Source organism: Pogoniulus pusillus, chromosome 3, assembly GCF_015220805.1.
Source record: "Pogoniulus pusillus isolate bPogPus1 chromosome 3, bPogPus1.pri, whole genome shotgun sequence".
Lineage (NCBI taxonomy): Eukaryota > Metazoa > Chordata > Aves > Piciformes > Lybiidae > Pogoniulus > Pogoniulus pusillus.
The window spans coordinates 938,140-956,110 of record NC_087266.1 but is presented as its reverse complement, the minus strand read 5'-3'; the positions used below and the strand labels follow the sequence as shown (position 1 = coordinate 956,110).

Sequence of the window (17,971 nt, the reverse complement as noted above, 5' to 3'; positions counted from 1 at the left end):
TGAGTGGTGTGAGTGGCTTGGGCTGGGCAGCAGACCAGGACAAGCAGCAGGGTCTGCATGAGGCTGGGAGGTAAAGCTTACAAGCTAGAACAGAGGGCAAGGGGAGGACAGGCTGACACTGAGTAAGTTACAAGCTGAGGCAGGGACTGCACAGCTTAGCCTGGAATGCACAGCTCATTTGCTTCTGGCTCTTTGGACATGCAGTGGAACAGTAAAGGGCAGCATCTAGCTCACAAAATGCTTCTGAACTGGGGCTAATTCAGCTCATTCAGAGGGACCTTTCCTCCCTCTAACAGAGGACAACATAGCAGACCTCCTCCCTCACGCTTCTCTTTCCAGTCCTCCCTCCTATTGGATGTTCTCAAACATAAGAACCCTTAAAAGCACTTCACCTGCACAATGTCATAGAATCACAGACTCCATCAGGCTGGAAGAGAGCTCCAAGCTCAGCCAGCACAACCTAGCACCCAGCCCTGCCCAACCAACCAGACCATGGCACTAAGTGCCCCAGCCAGGCTTGGCTACAACACCTCCCTGGGCAGCCCATTCCAATGCCAATCACTCTCTGACAGCAACTTCCTAACAACATCCAGCCTAGACCTGCCCTGCCACAGCTTCAGACTCTGTCCCCTTCTTCTCTTGCTGCTTGCCTGGCAGCAGAGCCCAACCCCACCCGGCCACAGCCTCTCTGCAGGCAGCTGCAGGCTGCAATGAGCTCTGCCCTGAGCCTCCTCTGCTGCAGGCTGCACATCCCCAGCTCCCTCAGCCTCTCCTCACAGGCCTTCTCACTCCTTTTTATTCCATCCTCACCCATCTTCCTTCTGAATTGGCCCCTCTAATAATTCCACGAGCCTGTAACCCACAGAAAAACCCTGTTCCAACAAGCCTTACAAACCCAAGTAACTCATGTGCCTACCAGAAACAATGTTGCTGCTGATTATCTTCCCTCCCAGAGTAGCCAGAGATTTGGGTACCACGGTGATGATGCTGCCACTGGTAGTTTTCACATAGGTAGCAGCCCCTGGAGCTCCTGCCACCCGAGCCCCGATGGAGGGGCTGACTGCTGGCCTTGTGTATGTTGCTTGAGTGCCTGTTCAAAAGAGAACAAGAAAATCCACTGTTAGAACATCATCCCCCATTGGTGTTTGTGGCAAAATACATGAGCTAAGGGAAAAAAGAGTTAGCCATTTGACTCCAAGAGAGCCCACACTGTCATTTAGGACCATCCTTTACACTTCTACTGCTTTTTAAACCCAGGGAGCAACACTGAAGTATATCACAGAATGGTTTGAGTTGGAAGAGGCCCTAAAGATCATCTCATTTTAAGCCACCTGCCATAAGAAAGGGTTAACTTCCACCACACCAGGCTGCTCACAGCCCCATCCAGCCTGGTTTTGAGCCTCCACAACCTCTCTAGTGCCTCATCACCCTCGTGGTTAACTGAACTTGGTAAAATTAACATTCAATTAAGAACCTTCTGCAGTATTTTACCAGTGTTCCATGACTCTGTATTCTACTTCACACCCTTCTGATGAAGACTCTCATCTTCAACAGGTGCCTAGAATCTGCCTGCATTTTGCCTCTTCCTCTCCCAGATGACCATGAGTCGGGCATCACTACCAAAAACTTATCTCTTCCTCTCTTAGAAGACAACTGAAGGATGAATAGCAGGGCCTGGAAGAGGCTGGGAGGAAAAATCTAAGCTAGAGCACAGGGTAAAGGGAAGACACAGGCTGACACTGATGAAAGAACAAGATGAGGTGGAGACCTACACTCCCACTTCTTCTGTAGGACAAACTGTTTATAAAGAACATGTTACAAAGACCTGCTCCAGTACCTCACCAGCCCTGCCAAGGAATTTCTTTAGACCAGATATTGGGGAGAAATTCTTTAAGAAAGGGTGGTGAGACACTGGAGAGGTAGCCCAGGGGTGTTATGGATACCGTAACAGTGGAGAGCCAGCAGTGTGCACTTGCAGCCCAGAAAGCCAAGCAGAGCCTGGGCTGCAGCAGCAGCAGTGTGGCCAGCAGGGCCAGGGAGGGGATTCTCCCCCTCTGCTCTGCTCTGCTGAGACCCCACCTGGAGTCCTGCATCCAGCTCTGGAGCCCCTGGGACAAGAGGGCTGTGGAGATGCTGGAGAGTGTCCAGAGCAGGGCCAGGAGGATGCTGAGAGGGCTGCAGCAGCTCTGCTGTGAGCACAGCCTGAAAGAGTTGGGGCTGTGCAGGCTGGAGCAGAGGAGGCTCCCAGGGGACCTTCTTGTGCCCTTCCAGCATCTGAAGGGGGCTCCAAAAAAGCTGGGGAGGGATTTTTAAGGGTGTGAGGGAGTGTCAGGAGTGGGGGGAATGGAGTAAAGGTGGAGGTGAGGAGAGTGAGGCTGGAGGTGAGGAGGAAGTTGTTGAGCAGGAGAGTGGTGAGAGGCTGGACTGGGTTGCCCAGGGAGGTGGTTGAGGCCCCATGGCTGGAGGTGTTTGAGGCCAGGCTGGCTGAGGCTGTGTGCAGCCTGCTCTAGGGTAGGGTGTCCCTGGGCATGGCAGGGGGTTGGCACTGGCTGATCCTTGTGCTCCCTTCCAGCCATGACTGATTTTATGATACCCCCTCTCTGGAGGTGTTTAAGGCCAGGCTGGATGAGGCCATGAGCAACCAAGATGCCCTTGCCTATGCCAGGGGAGGTTGAAACTTCCAAGTCCCTTCCAAGCCTATTAATCTATGAACACTACCAAGAACTGGTCAGAATATCACTACAAAGAAAAATGTGATTTACAGTGATAGTGCTGCTTTATGGATCCAGCATTTGGCAGCACAAAAGAAACCTCCTGACATGGTACAGCAGGTGGGGTTTGCAGACCTACTTCTTCTGAGAATGGAAGCAGAACTCACACAAAAAAAGCCCCCCCTGTTCAAAATAACAGCATGAGCCAACAGCTACACACAGACTGCAGCTCCACTCTGCTTGCACTGCTGCAGACAGTGCACTGCAGATCTCGACTGCTAAAGCTTGCAGAGCAAAACAGTTCATTGCAACAAGGAAGCCACCTGTTGAAATCCAGGAGAGCACCATACTGCCTTCATCAACTACATGAACTGCACAACCCTTCAGATGTAGATATACACACACACACTTCAGGGTGTTTCTGTGAAGTAGTTAAGAGCATAACATTAACCATTGGTTGATGCTAAAATTTGACTGAAGAGGTTTCTGAAGCTGCCTTTCAAGTTCTCCTCACCCAAGTTTGTACTGTGAACAGTCTGCATTATTTCAGTAAGGAAACAAACACAATTAGATGCCCAGAAAATCACTGGGGAGTTTCAAATCCAATTGCTTGGCCTTTTTGATAAGGCTTGTATTGACTGTGAGCAAGTCAGCTGTTAGTTATAGTCCAGACAGCTTAGTAAAACAGGAATGATCTGCTTGAGGTACCTGAAGAAGTTAAATTAAGGTGAATTGTCTAACATCAAGATGCTACAAAAGTGCAAAGTATCAGTTTAAGGTGCAAGAAAATGCCCTTTAAAACAAACCCAGTGGGGCAGGGAAGATCATTATTGTGTGTACCACTGCAAAAAGACCCTAAGAGGAATGACAGCATTCAGTGCAAAAAGCCTCATCTAGAATACCAACAAGGCTGTGAATGTGCTGCTGTGCTCACTGCTCTCAAAGAGACAGGGGCCCTTGGTTTGATCACCTGTATGCCTGGGTTTACCCTCCCTTCCCTTCTCAGAGTCAGAACTTACCAGTGGGAGTAGTGACCAGTTTAGTTGTCATGACAGTCCCATTACTGCTAACCACCACAATGGGTGAATTGCTACTGCTGGGCAAGGTCGCTGTAACTGGTTTGGGAAGGATTTTACTGGGCTGCACCTGTTGAGTGATTATTTTAACACCTAGGAAAGGAGAAAGGTCACTGTTAAAATACAGGCACCAAAAGTTACTTTCTGTAATGCTTTCTCAGACCAAGCCCAAGTGGGCCAGTAGCCTCACAAGGCTTTTACTCTGAGTCCACGTACTCTTGATCCTGAAAAGACTTTTGCTTTTGGAGTGGGCTGGGCTTGGCTGCTTGCTTTTGTTTTGCAAAGAACAAGACCTTTGCTTTTCACGTGCCTGTTTCAAAGCCTAGCTACTCCCACTGAGGCATGGCATTCCATTCCACTGCTCTAACAGTTTTCAACCTTCTCTGCTCCCTGATTCAAAACAGAAAACGTTTTCCAGGATCCTAGCACTGTCTGGGCTGCTTTGCAGTACAAAGGTGAATTGAGAGCCTGTGAAAGACTTCCCTTTTTATGCTGTAGCTGAGCCACGACAAGGAGCTACTAAACTGCAGATACTCAAGGTCAGGCTCGACAGGACAACCTGATCCAGTTGAGAATGTCCCCGCTTGCTGCAGAGGGGGTTGGACCAGATGGCCCTGAAGGTCCCTTCCAACCCAGGCCACTCTATCATTCTAACCAGTAGGTTACAACCAACACTGAATTTGTTCATACAGAATGAACCACCCAGAAGGTAAACAGTTCAGCATCAATCTACTCTGTACACTCCTCAGTGGCTTAACCAACCTAGATGAATTTCACCCCTCTGAGTACTTCCAAAGCTTTCTGCACTGAGAATTGCTGCCTGGAAGGAAGAACTGGGACAGTGGCTAGAGAAAGCTGCTATAAGTAAACTGCTCTCTCCTTCCTCCTCATTCATTGGTTAACAAAGCCCCAAAAGGACTGGGAGTGAAACAAGCTCTGGGTAGAATCAGCAAGAACAAAGGATGAGGACACCTTAGTACAGCAAGGATTCTGCTCCCTCTGCCTTGTGCAGTAGAATGGGACCTCTGTGAGATTCATTTCTTAGCTGCAAAGCAGGAGATTCATGTCAGCTGTTCAGAGTACATCCAGGACACTTCATCTTATGTTCTGTTCCATGATGAGGGCTTTGTGTTGGTCAAAGCCACGAAACAGCCAGCTTGAATGAATCTAAATGGAGGCAACTTCTAGTTACAAGTATTTCAAGGTGAGCAAATCTGTCCACTCATGACATGAAACATCCTCCAGAGATATCTCTTCTTTATGCTGACAATAAAAGCAGTAAGGAGCAAGTGAGCTCCAAACTCACAGAAAGAAGCTAGGAAAGAGAAACTGAAGCCTTGCATCATCCAGACACAAAACTGGACAAAGAAAAGTCTCACTGAAAATTCATTCATCCTCCAAAGAATCGTTAACTGACAAGCACACTGAGCCTAAACCCCCAAGCTAAGGGGCAGGCTCTTCTTGATCAGATACTGTTCAGTGCCTGGAGGATGAAGGCCTCTTAGGTGCCTTCATCAGTAGGTATCTCTTTTTCCCTTAGGCAATGCTCCTATAATCCAAAAGGCAATGTATCAAGGTAGGGCTGTTTATTCTTGTCATGCTGTGGTCTGTCTTACTTCTCTGAGCTAAATAAACCAATTCTGCTGGCATGACTACTGTAACTTGTCCACATGAAAATACTTTGCACTTTTATAGCACTTCTTCCTTTAGAATTAGGTAACTCTGCAGGCATTGCTTTTGGCTACATCTTACGGAGGTAAAAACCACACCAGAGGAAAGCCGAGACCGAAAGGTTACACAACTTGCCCAAAGCCAATGAATGGACTGCTGTGACAAAAAGAATTCAGTCCAAATTCCACTCTAATTGCATTTGTTTAGACAAGTACCTCAGAAGCAGCTTTTGATATCTGAACTCAAGAAAATCATTAAAGCATGGATCAATTTCTTTTCCCAGTTGGTCAGAGTTGAACAGCTCTTGGATCTTGAGAGAACTGGTGTCTTCCAGGCTGCCAATCACACTGCTTGTGCAGATCTTTACATACCTTTCCATCTTTCAAGATGAAACATTTACTCCTAAAACATGCTCTGTTAAATACCTGAACCAAACAGGTGTGTCAGAAGCAAATTCCCCAATCACCATTAAATAAAAGCATGCAGACAGACATCCTTCACTACTTGCTTACGTCCAGGTTTCATGCCAAATCCTGCACACAGGCTCCCCATGCACATTTTGGGACAGAATTTTGCCCTGATTTCTTCAGCTGTGGTTAGAACTTCACGAATATGACCCAAGATTAACTGCCAACTACCTGATTCTTGCTTGATCTGAATGGTGGGCTTGATGCCAGGTGGCAACTGAGACTGCTGTGGCTGCTGTTGAGCTACCGATGACTGCACCAGCTGCTGCTGTTGCTGCTGCTGCTGTTGTTGTTGCTGCTGTTGTTGCTGCTGCTGCTGCGGTTGCTGCTGCTGCTGCTGTTGTGGTTGTTGCTGTATTTGGTGCAGCTGCTGCTTGGGGGACTGCTGATGCTGTTTGGGAAACTGTGCTAAAATCTGAGTTGGATTCCCAACCAAACCTTTGGGGGAAGGTAGTCTGGTAGAAGCAACTTTGATTGCTGATGTAGACACACCTGGAAAAGAGTAAATGGTTTAAGATGGAACAGTGCAACATGAAAGAAAAAAACTGCATCACCCTGAAACTTTCTGCATTTTTACTGCTGATATAAAGCAGAAGAAGCACAGATATCATGAGGGATAAAAGCTTCCACCCAGAAGAAGGGCTCTGGTCAGAGACAAAGGAGCTTTACATAGATGTTCACTGTGGCAGCAGAACAGCAGCTAATGGAAGCACCACAGTCCCAGTCTACTTCCCACACTTTCTGTAGTACAAACACTTCAACAAATATTTTCCAAGCCTGATCTCCAAACAAGAAAAATATTTACAGTTAGGGCTGTAAAATAAGCAAGGATGTGTGGATAACAAATGTCAAACTCACCAACACCAACCAAGAACACGTTAGTGAGTGCAACCTAACTGCAAAAGAATGAATCCAGTAATGGGATGCAAATCATGTATGGAGCACTAAGACTGGGGCTGCCAGGTTAGGTGGTGGTGATCCAACAAGTAATGAGGCCAGCAGAGTGCCCAGGTGGGCAGCAGAGCCAATGGCATCCTGGGCTGGCTCAGGAGCAGTGTGGGCAGCAGGACAAGGGAGGTTCTTCTGCCCCTGTGCTCAGCACTGCTCAGGACACCCCTGGAGTGCTGTGTCCAGCTCTGGGGTCCTGAATTGCAGAGAGATGCTGAGGTGCTGGAAGGTGTTTGGAGCAGGGCAGCAAGGCTGGGGAGGGGCCTGGAGCACAGCCCTGTGAGGAGAGGCTGAGGGAGCTGGGGGGGTGCAGCCTGCAGCAGAAGAGGCTCAGGGCAGAGCTGATTGCTGCCTGCAGCTGCCTGCAGGGAGGCTGTAGCCAGGTGGGGTTGGGCTCTGCTGCCAGGCAAGCAGCAAGAGAAGACGGGGACAGAGTCTGAAGCTGTGGCAGGGCAGGTCTAGGCTGGATGTTGTTAGGAAGTTGTTGGCAGAGAGAGTGATTGGCATTGGAATGGGCTGCCCAGGGAGGTGGTGGAGTGGCCGTGGCTGGAGGTGTTGCAGCCAAGCCTGGCTGGGGCACTTAGTGCCATGGTCTGGTTGGTTGGGCAGGGCTGGGTGCTAGGTTGTGCTGGCTGAGCTTGGAGCTCTCTTCCAACCTGCTTGATTCTGTGATTCTTGGGCACACTGCTGGCTCATGTTCAGCTGCTCTTTACCAGCACCCCCAGGTCCCTCTCTGCCTGGCTGCTCTCAGCCTCTCTGTCCCCAAGAGACAAGCTGGCACACAGAGCTGGAATTGAAACACCCAGAAACCAGGAATTTCAATCCAGGCTCACTCAGATCTCAATTGTTAAGGCTCTGCAGAGCTGCCATGCTGATAAAACACATGGAGAAAAAGGTGTAGAGGCTCCTGCAGCTTTCAGAATTGCCATCAAGAACAGCTACCACAAGATATATTCTATAGTCCAGGCACACCAAGTGTAAGTTGTGTTTATTCCATTTTAACTTTGCATCTGTTTGCAAATCAGACTTTGTGAGAAGCAATTACCTTCAGATGCTGCAAACATCCATTTCCCATGCATCAGAGCTCTTAAAGCATATCATTTTGAGGCTGCAAGTAAAATCTGCTCAAAGTAAAAGCTGAGCCATCCTGTCTCAGCACATGCTATTTAAAAAGAGGAGCTGCACTTTAATTGCTGAAGAGGGAAGGAGATCAGCAAGAACCTTTGGTGGAGTATCTAGGATTGCTGTCAGTAGACTTCTTTGGCATCTCCTGTGCTTTGCTCAGATTCACAGAACAGTTTAGGTTGGAAGGCAGCTTAAAGACCATTTAGCTCCAACCTCTCCACCACAGGCAGAGACACTTTCCACTAGAACAGGTTGCTCAAGGCCTTGTCCATCCTGACCTTGAACATGTCTAGGGAGGAGGCACCCACAACCTCCCTGGGCAAGCTGTGCCAGTGTCTCATCACCCTCCCTGTCAAGAATGTCTTCCTAATGCCCAGTGCAAATCTCCTCTCTTCCAGATTCAATCAATTCTCTCTTGCCCTATTACTACAAGCCCTTGGAATAGTCCCCTCCTGGCTTTCCTGTAGTGCCCTTCAGGTGCTAGAATGCTGCTCCTTGAAGCCTTCTTTTGTCCAGGCTGAATGGCCCCAACCCTCACAGCCTGTGCCCATGTGGGAGGTGCAAACCCCAAGTGCATTTGCTCTAGGCTGTTCTGAAAACAACCCCCCCAGCTCACCCATGCAAGAGCTTTCACAACCAGAGTGCTGCTGCCATACCTTGGGCTACTGTGGACATAACCACGGAGGGTGTTGATGACACCACAGCAGTCACAGCAATGGTACTTGCAGTACAGGAAGGAGTGGAACAGCTGCTGCTGCTGCTGCTAGTGACCAGAGAGGACTGGGAAGCTGTTATAACCACTGGCTGCTTTTGGGTAGTGGAGGCAATGACAGACGTTGGGACAAGTTTTGTAACCGCTGCATAGTTGTGGGACTTGGAAAGGATGTTGGGTACAAAAGTTGAGCTTGGAGAGGTGGTTACTATTATCACCTGAAAGAGAGAGAACAAGAAGAAATTCCTTTGTCCTTTGCATTCATTTCAAAGCACAATAACACCTGCCTGACAGAGCTGTCTGTCTGCATTTAGCCTTAGGGACACCTGTTTGTTAAGACCATTTCAAAGCATCATGGTCACATTTGCTGGCCACAGGAAAGACTCAGTCTGAAGAAGTAATTAACATTTCCTGAAAGTCAGAAAGGTGAGGAAAACAATCACTATCTAGGTGAAACAGAATTATCTCCTGCCTGTGAACAGCCAAGAATGAACTCCTTGGCCTGGGTAACATGGGCCAGGAAGCCTGAAGCCCATTTTAAAAGGAGATTTCCACCAGGTTTTATCCACCCTTCTCCCAAACCTTGCACACACATCCAGAAACAGCAACAAGAGAAGAGACATCCCTTTTATTTCCCCCTGCTCTTTAACAACTAGCAAGCAGTTGCTGAGTCAGGAATGGGAAATGTGGCTGTTGGTCCACAAGCTGTAAACAATCAATATGACATCTGTGAAAAAACCTCAGGCTTAGCTTTGAAACAATTTCTGCTCTCATTAACACTCTCAACTCTTCAGCTGTCTGAAAACCATTTGTACAAAGAGAAGAAACACTACCCCTAGTGACAGTCACAACACCGCGAACCTGACCCGACACAGGCTCACAGGCTCACGAGGTGGTAGGGGCTGGAAGTGACCCAAGGAGAGCATCCAGCCCATCCCCCCTGCCAGAGCAGGACAATGCTATCTAGCACAGATCACACAGGAACACATCCAGACAGGCCTTGAAAGGCTCCAGAGAAGGAGACTCCACAGCCTCTCTGGGCAGCCTGTGCCAGGGCTCTGGGACCCTTCCAGCAAAGAAGTTTCCCCTTGTGCTGAGCTGGAACCTCCTGTGCTGCAATTTACACCCATTGCTGCTTGTCCTATCCCAGGGAGCAGTGAGCAGAGCCTGTCCCCCCCTCCTGGCAGCCCTCAGATACTTACAAACTTTATCAAATCCCCTCTGAGTCTTCTCTTCTCCAGACTAAGCAGCCCCAGGGCCCTCAGCCTCTCCTCACCAGGCAGTGCCCTCCAGTCTCCTCCTCATCCTTGTAGCTCTCTACTGGACCCTCTCCAGCAGATCCCTGTCCCTCTGCAACTGGGGAGCCCAAAACTGAAGGCAGTGCTCGAGATGAGGTCTCAGCAGGGCAGAGCAGAGGGGCAGGAGAACCTCCCTGGATCTGCTGGACACTCTCTGCTCAATGCCCCCCAGGACCCCATTGGCCTCTTGGCCCCCAGGGCACATTGCTGTGCCAGGGATGTTCTCCCCCAGCACTGCCAGCTCCCTCTCCTTGGGGCTGCTCTCCAGCAGTCACCTCCCAGCCTGGACTGCTGCAGTTTATTATCTCTCCCTAGATGCAGGACTCTTCACTTGGCCTTGTTGAACTTCATCTGGTTCCCCTGTGCCCAGCTCTGTGCCCAGGGCTCTCTGGATGGCAGCACAGCCTGCAGCTGTCTCAGCCAAGCCTCCCATTGTTGGTGTCTGCAGCAAACTTGCTGAGCAGACTCTGTCTGTGCCCTCATCAATGCCATTGATGAAGATGTTGAACAGGACTGGCCCCAGCACTGATCCCTGGGGGACAGCACTGGTCACAGCTCTCCAGCTGGGCCTGGCACCATTGATCACCACCCTCTGAATTCTATCTTGGAACCAGTTCCTAACCCACCTCATGTCTGCTCTTCCAGCCCACACTGCCTCAGCTTGCTCACTAAAATGTCATGGGAGATGCTGTCAAAGGCCTTGCTAAGGTCAAGGTAGACTACATCCACTGCTCCCCCTGAATCTACCCATTCAGTTATGGCATCATCAAATGCTGTCAGGTTAGTCAAGCACAACTTCCCCTTGGTAAATCCATGCTGGCTAGGGAAAACCACAGAATCGATTACAAGACTGGAAGAGATCTCTTCTTAGGCAACTGACCAATTCTGGAGCCCTGAATACCAGCACTGTTTGCATAAAGCCATTCCCTTCACTCTGCTTTACCTCCCTGCACTCACCAACACAGGGTTAAAAACAAAACACAAGCAGACAGTGCACAGAGATACAGCAGATTTTCAGCTCACCATGCAAGAACACTGAGGAGCTGATTCCACCATGTGATTGTCCCCAGGAAAACACCCAGCATTGATTAAAGCCTTCAAAGTAGAAACAAGAGCAGGAACAAAAGGGCACAGGAGCAAAGCACACCTGGCTTCAGCTCAAACCAAAAGGACTACCAGCCCAAGGGCTACTGAACCCTTGCCTGACAGGGAAAGAAATGACATGGCAGTGGCACCTGGAATAGATTCAAGTGACAGATGAAGCACAGAGAGAGTGCAGCATTTGCTGTTAGAAATCAATGGATAAATAAATGTTAACCACATGGGCAGGACAAGAGCAGCAGCAAACTTCCCCAGCGTGGCTGCCTCTTCTTTTGCCCTAGAGTCCAATCTTATTGTCCCTGCTGCTCAGCTAAGCCTGTCCTAGCTTTACCTGAGGAACCCCCTGCTGGACTGCGCTGCCAGGGAGGTGGTTGAGGCCCCATGGCTGGAGGTGTTTGAGGCCAGGCTGGCTGAGGCTGTGGGCAGCCTGCTCTAGGGTAGGGTGTCCCTGGGCATGGCAGGAGGGTTGGCACTGCCTGATGCTTATGCTCTCTTCCAGCCCTGACTGATTCTCTGATTCTATTCTACAATTTTCCTCCTTCTTTCAAAAATCACCACAGCAGCACAAAGTTTAGTGACCTCCAGGTATGAAATACATCCAGGAAACAGAATTTTGGGGTAAAAACTGAAAACTATCACAGTGATTATATTTTTGAGATACTAGGAGGAAGTTGTTGGCAGAGAGAGTGATTTGCACTGGAATGGGCTGCCCAGGGAGGTGGTGGAGTGGCCGTGGCTGGAGGTGTTGCAGCCAAGCCTGGCTGGGGCACTTAGTGCCATGGTCTGGTTGGTTGGGCAGGGCTGGGTGCTAGGTTGGGCTGCAGGAGCTTGGAGCTCTCTTCCCACCTGCTTGATTCTCTAATATTCTATTCTATGATATTCTATTCTATGATACTCTTTTCTCCTGTATGTGCAAATGATCAATGTAAGCTCACCATGGGCACCTCACCTGCCTCCCATCTTTCAGAGCAGAGAGGTGGCCTGATTCAAAACTCCTGGTAGGAAAATCTAAGCAAGGTGGATTTTGATTCTGTTGTGGTAAAAACTAATCCCTAACATACATCTGCAATTAGTTCTGTCAGCTCTGTTCTGAGGGACATCAGAACTTAACTCCTGAAGAAATAAAGGCATTGACTGCCAGAAGCTTCACTGCCAAGACTCCATCTGTGTCCCAGACAGAGGACTCCAGAGAGTGGAGCTGTGACATTATTAGTTATGATAAATCTTCCTCCCACCTACTGAAATGTCAAAACAACTCAGAGAGCAGGCGTGCAGAAACGAAGGACTTCATTCACATCCACCAGCTTCACTCCTAGCCAACTGCACTTGTTCAAAATAGTTCATCTCCAATTCCAGTGTAACAAGTCTGACATTTCATTCTAAACCACTAAGAGGGATTTCTCCCACCAAAATAATCCAGTTCTGCAGTCTGGTGCATCTAAATCCAGCCAAAGAGGACAACCTGGCAAACTCAGCTGCAAGCATGATGCTGGCTCCCTAAATAAGCAAGTGATGATTTCCCTACCCCTGCAGATTAGCAAGAGACTCAAACAGTCCTAGCAGAGCAAACCCTACAGCTTCCATGCCACAAGTGTTTAAGGCCAGGTTGGATGTGGTCTGGCCAGCCTGATTAGTGTGAAGTGTCCCTGCCCATGGCAGTGGGTAGGAACTAGATGATCTTTGTGGTCCCTTCCAACCCTGACTGATTCTATGATTCTAAGTGCAGAAAAGCCTCTCAATAGACCATTCTCCTCCTCTAGGAGATTTAACACACTCCACCTTTAAACACAATGATGTGCAACACTCATCACTTAATGCAACACTACAGATTGTCAGAGGAAAATCATTCTTCCTGCTCAAAACCACAAAATGAGCCTAACAAGAAGGCTACAAGAGTTGGGGCTCTGCAGCCTGCAGAAGACAAGGCTTCCAGGAGACCTTGGAGTAGTCTTGCAGTATCTGAAGGGGGCTACAGGAGGGCTGGGGACGGATTACTGACAAGGTCTGGGAATGAGAGGAGGAGGAGGAATGGATTTGAACTGGCAGAGGGGAGATTGAAACTGGATATTAGGAAAAGGTTCTTTGCAGTGAGGGTGGTGAGACACTGGCACAGGCTGCCCAGGGAGGTTGTGGAGCACAGAAGCACAGAATATGATCAAAGATCACAATGGGTGCTTCTGTGCTCCACAACCTCCCTGGAGGTGTTCAAGGCCAGGCTGGATGAGGCCTTGAGCAACCTCTCCTAGCGAGAGGTGTCCCTGCCTATGGCACAGGGGGTTGGAACTGGCTAATCCTTGCGGTGCCTTCCAACCTAAACCACTCTATGATTCTAAGAACAACAGAATGGGTTAATTTAAGCCCTGCCCTAGCTGTGGCTCTGCTGCACTGAGTGCAGGACATTTTATTTGATGGTTTATGCTCACTCATGAATTTCTATACATGTACTGAGAGATGGAATTTGATTAAAGGCACTGTTAAAGAAGAGTGAATCAAATAAAAGCATCAAAGAGCTCTGGAGTGGGAAAAGGCCAGAAAGCAAGCTCTCCACTGCACATCAGTTCATCTTCCTTGCTTCTAAAGCTTCCAAGAATCAGGACATGGGCACTCTTAATCCAAACAGAGTCATACAACAATTAAGACTAATAGAAGGAGGAGGTTCGAGCTCAACAGTCAGACTCTCACAGTTGGAGAAACAGGCTTGCTAGTGACCAACCTACCATCAGTGTGTTGGTACCGAGGCCAAATGAATTCCACAGGCCACCCCCTGCTCAAGTCTGCCTTAATTAATAACCCTACCAAGAATGAACTCGGTCTGAGCCTTTCATCTTTCCTTTTACTTTTAAGGACAAAAAGGCAGACACATCTGAAATGCCTCCTAAAGCACGGGGAATAGCCAGGCCACGGGTGAGGGACATAAAAATCCGAGTGCCACAGAGGGCAGAGCTCTTCCACATGCTGCATTCTGGCAAAAGCCTGGCACACTCAGCTGCAATCACTGACTTTGAGCACTGCAGCACTGCTCATGTGAATGAGAAACAGCACTGAAAGGAAAACAAGGACACACCTCCCCACACAGCCTTTGGTCAGCTCCAAGAATAAGCTTTACAAAGCCCCAGAAAGCAGTCTCCAGATAAAAGGCCTGGCAAGGGAAAGCCCAAGCCACCTCCCCTGGAGTTCTACTGCAAAGAGTTATCAGAAACAAGGAAAACAGAAATAAGAAAGATTACCTTTGACCAATAGTTGTTACCATCTGAAGGCTGGTCAGTGACCTAAGTGATCCAGTTCTCAGTGTCCACAGCACAAAACCCAACACCACAAATGGTACTAACTGGCAACCTTGTTGGCAGTCTCACCAGAGAGGCCAAGAATTGAATGAGCATGGAGACTGAACCCCCTCTCATCCCTAGAAGTGGTCCCTTCAGGTCAGGGCTGAGGCACATTGGTGGGGCAGTCTGGGGGAAGCTTGCACTCCCTCTGCCTGTGCTGTACCTGTTCTGTGGATAAAAAGAGGGCTTCAGTCTCCACGGCTGTCAATCCAGGTCCCTTCACACACAGCTGAACCAAAGGCACACACGAGGTGGGTTTTGTCTTTGTTCTGTGTTCTTAGAGGAGGGATGATGACTTAGCCCAAGTGCAATCCTTACACCAAAGCCAGCACGGGGCAGGGAGCTGACAGAAAGGAGAGTCCCACACCACATGCGCCTGGGCTCCCCACGTACCTTCTGCGTCGTCGTGTTCGTCGTCTGCGTGGAGGGCTTAGTGAAGGTGATCTTCACAGGAGACATGTGTGCTGGTAAGGAGTTGGCAATGCTCTGCATGATATTACTCATCTTGGGGCTGCCACTTACAGGCACGGTGATGGTTTTAGTGACAGGAGTCACCGCCTTCGGGACTTCCTTCAGGAGGACAGGAGAAGAACTGGAAGAGTTGGTTCGCCGCCTCTTGCGGGGCTTTTCGTCATCATCTGAGCAGCTGACACCTGCAAGAGAAGCACTTCTCTAAATCATGATTTCCCCACCTGTGGCTCCCACACCACACACAGCATGGCTGAGTTTTACACCCACCTTCACAGCCAGGAAGAAGAAACAGAGGAGAAAGGACATCTTACGACCACCACTAACCTGTACCGCACCACAGATGGTCTCACCCCTTGAGACAGACCCCACTTCAGAGTGCCACAACACAAAAGAAAGCCAAGACCCCACCAGCCACTCAGTTACTGGCTTACATCACTCAGTTTAAGAGATTAAACTAATGCAGGAACCAGTGCAGGGCTCCACTCTGCCTCCAGAAGTTCGACTCACAGGACTCTGCAGGCCAGGGGTGCATGTCCCAGGTGCAAACGTTGCACTGCTGCTTGGCCTCGCTCCTGCTTTGCTTACAGAGCTGAAGTTACAAAATTACAAAGGACAAACTGAAGCTGATCCTCCTGGAGTCTTCTCCTCTTTCAACCTCTACACCTAACTGGTATACCTGGAGGTGTTTAAGGCCAGGCTGGCTGAGGCTGTGTGCAGCCTGCTCTAGGGTAGGGTGTCCCTGCCCATGGCAGAGGGGTTGGCACTGGCTGCTCCTTGTGGCCCCTTCCAGCCCTGACTGATTCTATGATTCTAGTCTCATGACATGCCTCTATCATCACAGCAGCCTTCTTCCTTTCACCTCAGCACAGCATCCGGAGATCCTTTTTTAAAGATGTACTTTAACTGTGAAGGTTAAACCTCACCTTTATCAGCTTCTGCTTTGTTAGCTCTGCTCTCATCCAACAGATATAATCCAGCATCTAACACAGACCATCAGGAAAACCAAATTCCAGCCTCACAGGAGCTCACTCCTCCTCACAATCTACTGCTGCAAGTGTAGGAAAAATAAGTCTGCTGAATAATCAGCTGAGTAATGGATAACTGCTTCTGCAGTGTCATCAGTTCCTAACTGATGGTACTTAAATCTATATACAATGCTCTTAAGGAGGCAAAGAATTCATGAATTGAATCAGAGAATGATTTAGGTCAGAGAGATCATCCAAGCTTACCCAGCCCAACCCCTCTGCAGCCAGCAGGGACTTCGTCACCGAGATCAGGTTGCTCAAAGCCCTAACTGGACCCTGAAGGTTTTCAGGGATGATGCATCTACCACCTTTCTGGGCAACCTCAACAACTGTCTTCTTTATACCCAGTCTAAACGTAGAATCATAGAATCACCCAAGTTGGAAGAGAGCTCCAAGCTCAGCCAGCCCAACCTAGCACCCAGCCCTGCCCAACCAACCAGACCATGGCACTAAGTGTCCCAGCCAGGCTTGGCTGCAATACCTCCAGCCACAGCCACTCCACCACCTCCCTGGGCAGCCCATTCCAATGGGCTCCCTCTGGGAATTCCAATCTCTCTCTGGCAAGAACTTCCTCCTAAAACATCCAGCCTGGACCTGCCCTGCCATAGCTTCAGACACTGTTTCCTTCTTCTCTTGCTGCTTGCCCAACCCCACCTGGCTGCAGCCTCCCTGCAGGCAGCTGCAGACAGCAATGAGCTCTGCAAGGACAAGGGAGGTTCTTCTGCCCCTGTGCTCAGCACTGCTCAGGACACCCCTGGAGTGCTGTGTCCAGTTCTGGGCTCCTGAATTGCAGAGAGCTGTTGAGGTGCTGGAAGGTGTTTGGAGCAGGGCAGCAAGGCTGGGGAGGGGCCTGGAGCACAGCCCTGTGAGGAGAGGCTGAGGGAGCTGGGGGGGTGCAGCCTGCAGCAGAGGAGGCTCAGGGCAGAGCTCATTGCTGCCTACAGCTGCCTGCAGGGAGGCTGTAGCCAGGTGGGGTTGGGCTCTGCTGCCAGGCAAGCAGCAAGAGAAGAAGGGGACAGAGTCTCAAGCTGTGCCAGGGCAGGTCTAGGCTGGATGTTAGGAGGAAGTTCCTGGCAGAGAGAGTGATTGGCACTGGAATGGGCTGCCCAGGGAGGTGGTGGAGTGGCCGTGCCTGGAGGTGTTGCAGCCAAGCCTGGCTGGGGCACTTAGTGCCATGGTCTGGTTGGCTGGGCAGGGCTGGGTGCTAGGCTGGACTGGTTGAGCTTGGAGCTCTCTTCCAATCTGGTTAATTCTATGATTTGTGGTTGTCATCCATAAAAAACCTCCAAACCACCACAACACAGAAGTAGGAGATTCAGATTTAAGTAGAAGAACTACAGAGGTGATCTATGAAGGTCCTTTACAACCCCTAATGTCCTGTGACCTTGTGACCATTCATTTATCTTAGATACTGCTTGTTTCTTCTCCTGTTTGCACTGCTGGGGTCTTGTAAAAACATAACTCCTCTGATACCATGTCAGAAACTGCACTTGCAGGAGGCTCTCCACAAGCATTTAGCTCAAAAGTAATGCAGCCTGACTACAAGTCACACTTGAGAAGCAAGGAAGCAGAGGCTTGGAGAGGTTAATGGCTCAATCAGACTCTGACTTGGATGAGGTCACACAACAGATCAGTGGCAAAGTCAAGACTGTAAGTCAGGCCCCTCCTGACTTACAGCAGGTTTATTAGAACTAATGTGGCTGATACAACACACTCTGAAAGGCACAGATTCCTCAGGGAGGAAAAAAGGCAGCATGTGAAATGAGAGGGGGAAAAAGAGTAACTCCTAGGGCTGGACAGAATGAAAATGAGAAGCTCTCATCCCTCCATCATGTGTCCAGACTGGTGTTATTCTCATTACCCTCTCATCACTCAACAGAGGGCTAAACTAATTTTTAGGAGGTTAAGAACATTGCCTCCTGAACTTTAAAATTAAAGCTGAGTGATCAGAGCATTAAATCAGAGAAATGAGAGTGCTTAAATGTATTGGGCTCTGAGGGCTGGAGCAGCCACTGGAGGTGGTGGCTTGGCTGCCCAGGG

The 17,971-nt window shown here is 49.4% G+C and overlaps 1 protein-coding gene across 10 annotated transcripts in view; it reads right to left on the bottom strand.

The window, feature by feature from the left end:
• EMSY (EMSY transcriptional repressor, BRCA2 interacting) overlaps positions 1 to 17,971 on the bottom strand; it is a 55,736-nt gene that overhangs the window by 19,343 nt on the left and 18,422 nt on the right. For 9 of the 10 annotated variants that reach the window (XM_064168421.1, XM_064168398.1, XM_064168405.1 and 6 more), the window contains 5 exons: positions 14,829 to 15,088; positions 8,655 to 8,928; positions 6,097 to 6,417; positions 3,731 to 3,880; positions 917 to 1,090 (listed from right to left, as the gene is read on the bottom strand). In XM_064168421.1, the coding sequence (XP_064024491.1) occupies positions 917 to 1,090; positions 3,731 to 3,880; positions 6,097 to 6,417; positions 8,655 to 8,928; positions 14,829 to 15,088 (1,179 nt within the window). The remainder of the gene's footprint in view (positions 1 to 916; positions 1,091 to 3,730; positions 3,881 to 6,096; positions 6,418 to 8,654; positions 8,929 to 14,828; positions 15,089 to 17,971) is intronic. The other variant, XM_064168445.1, reaches the window with a different exon arrangement.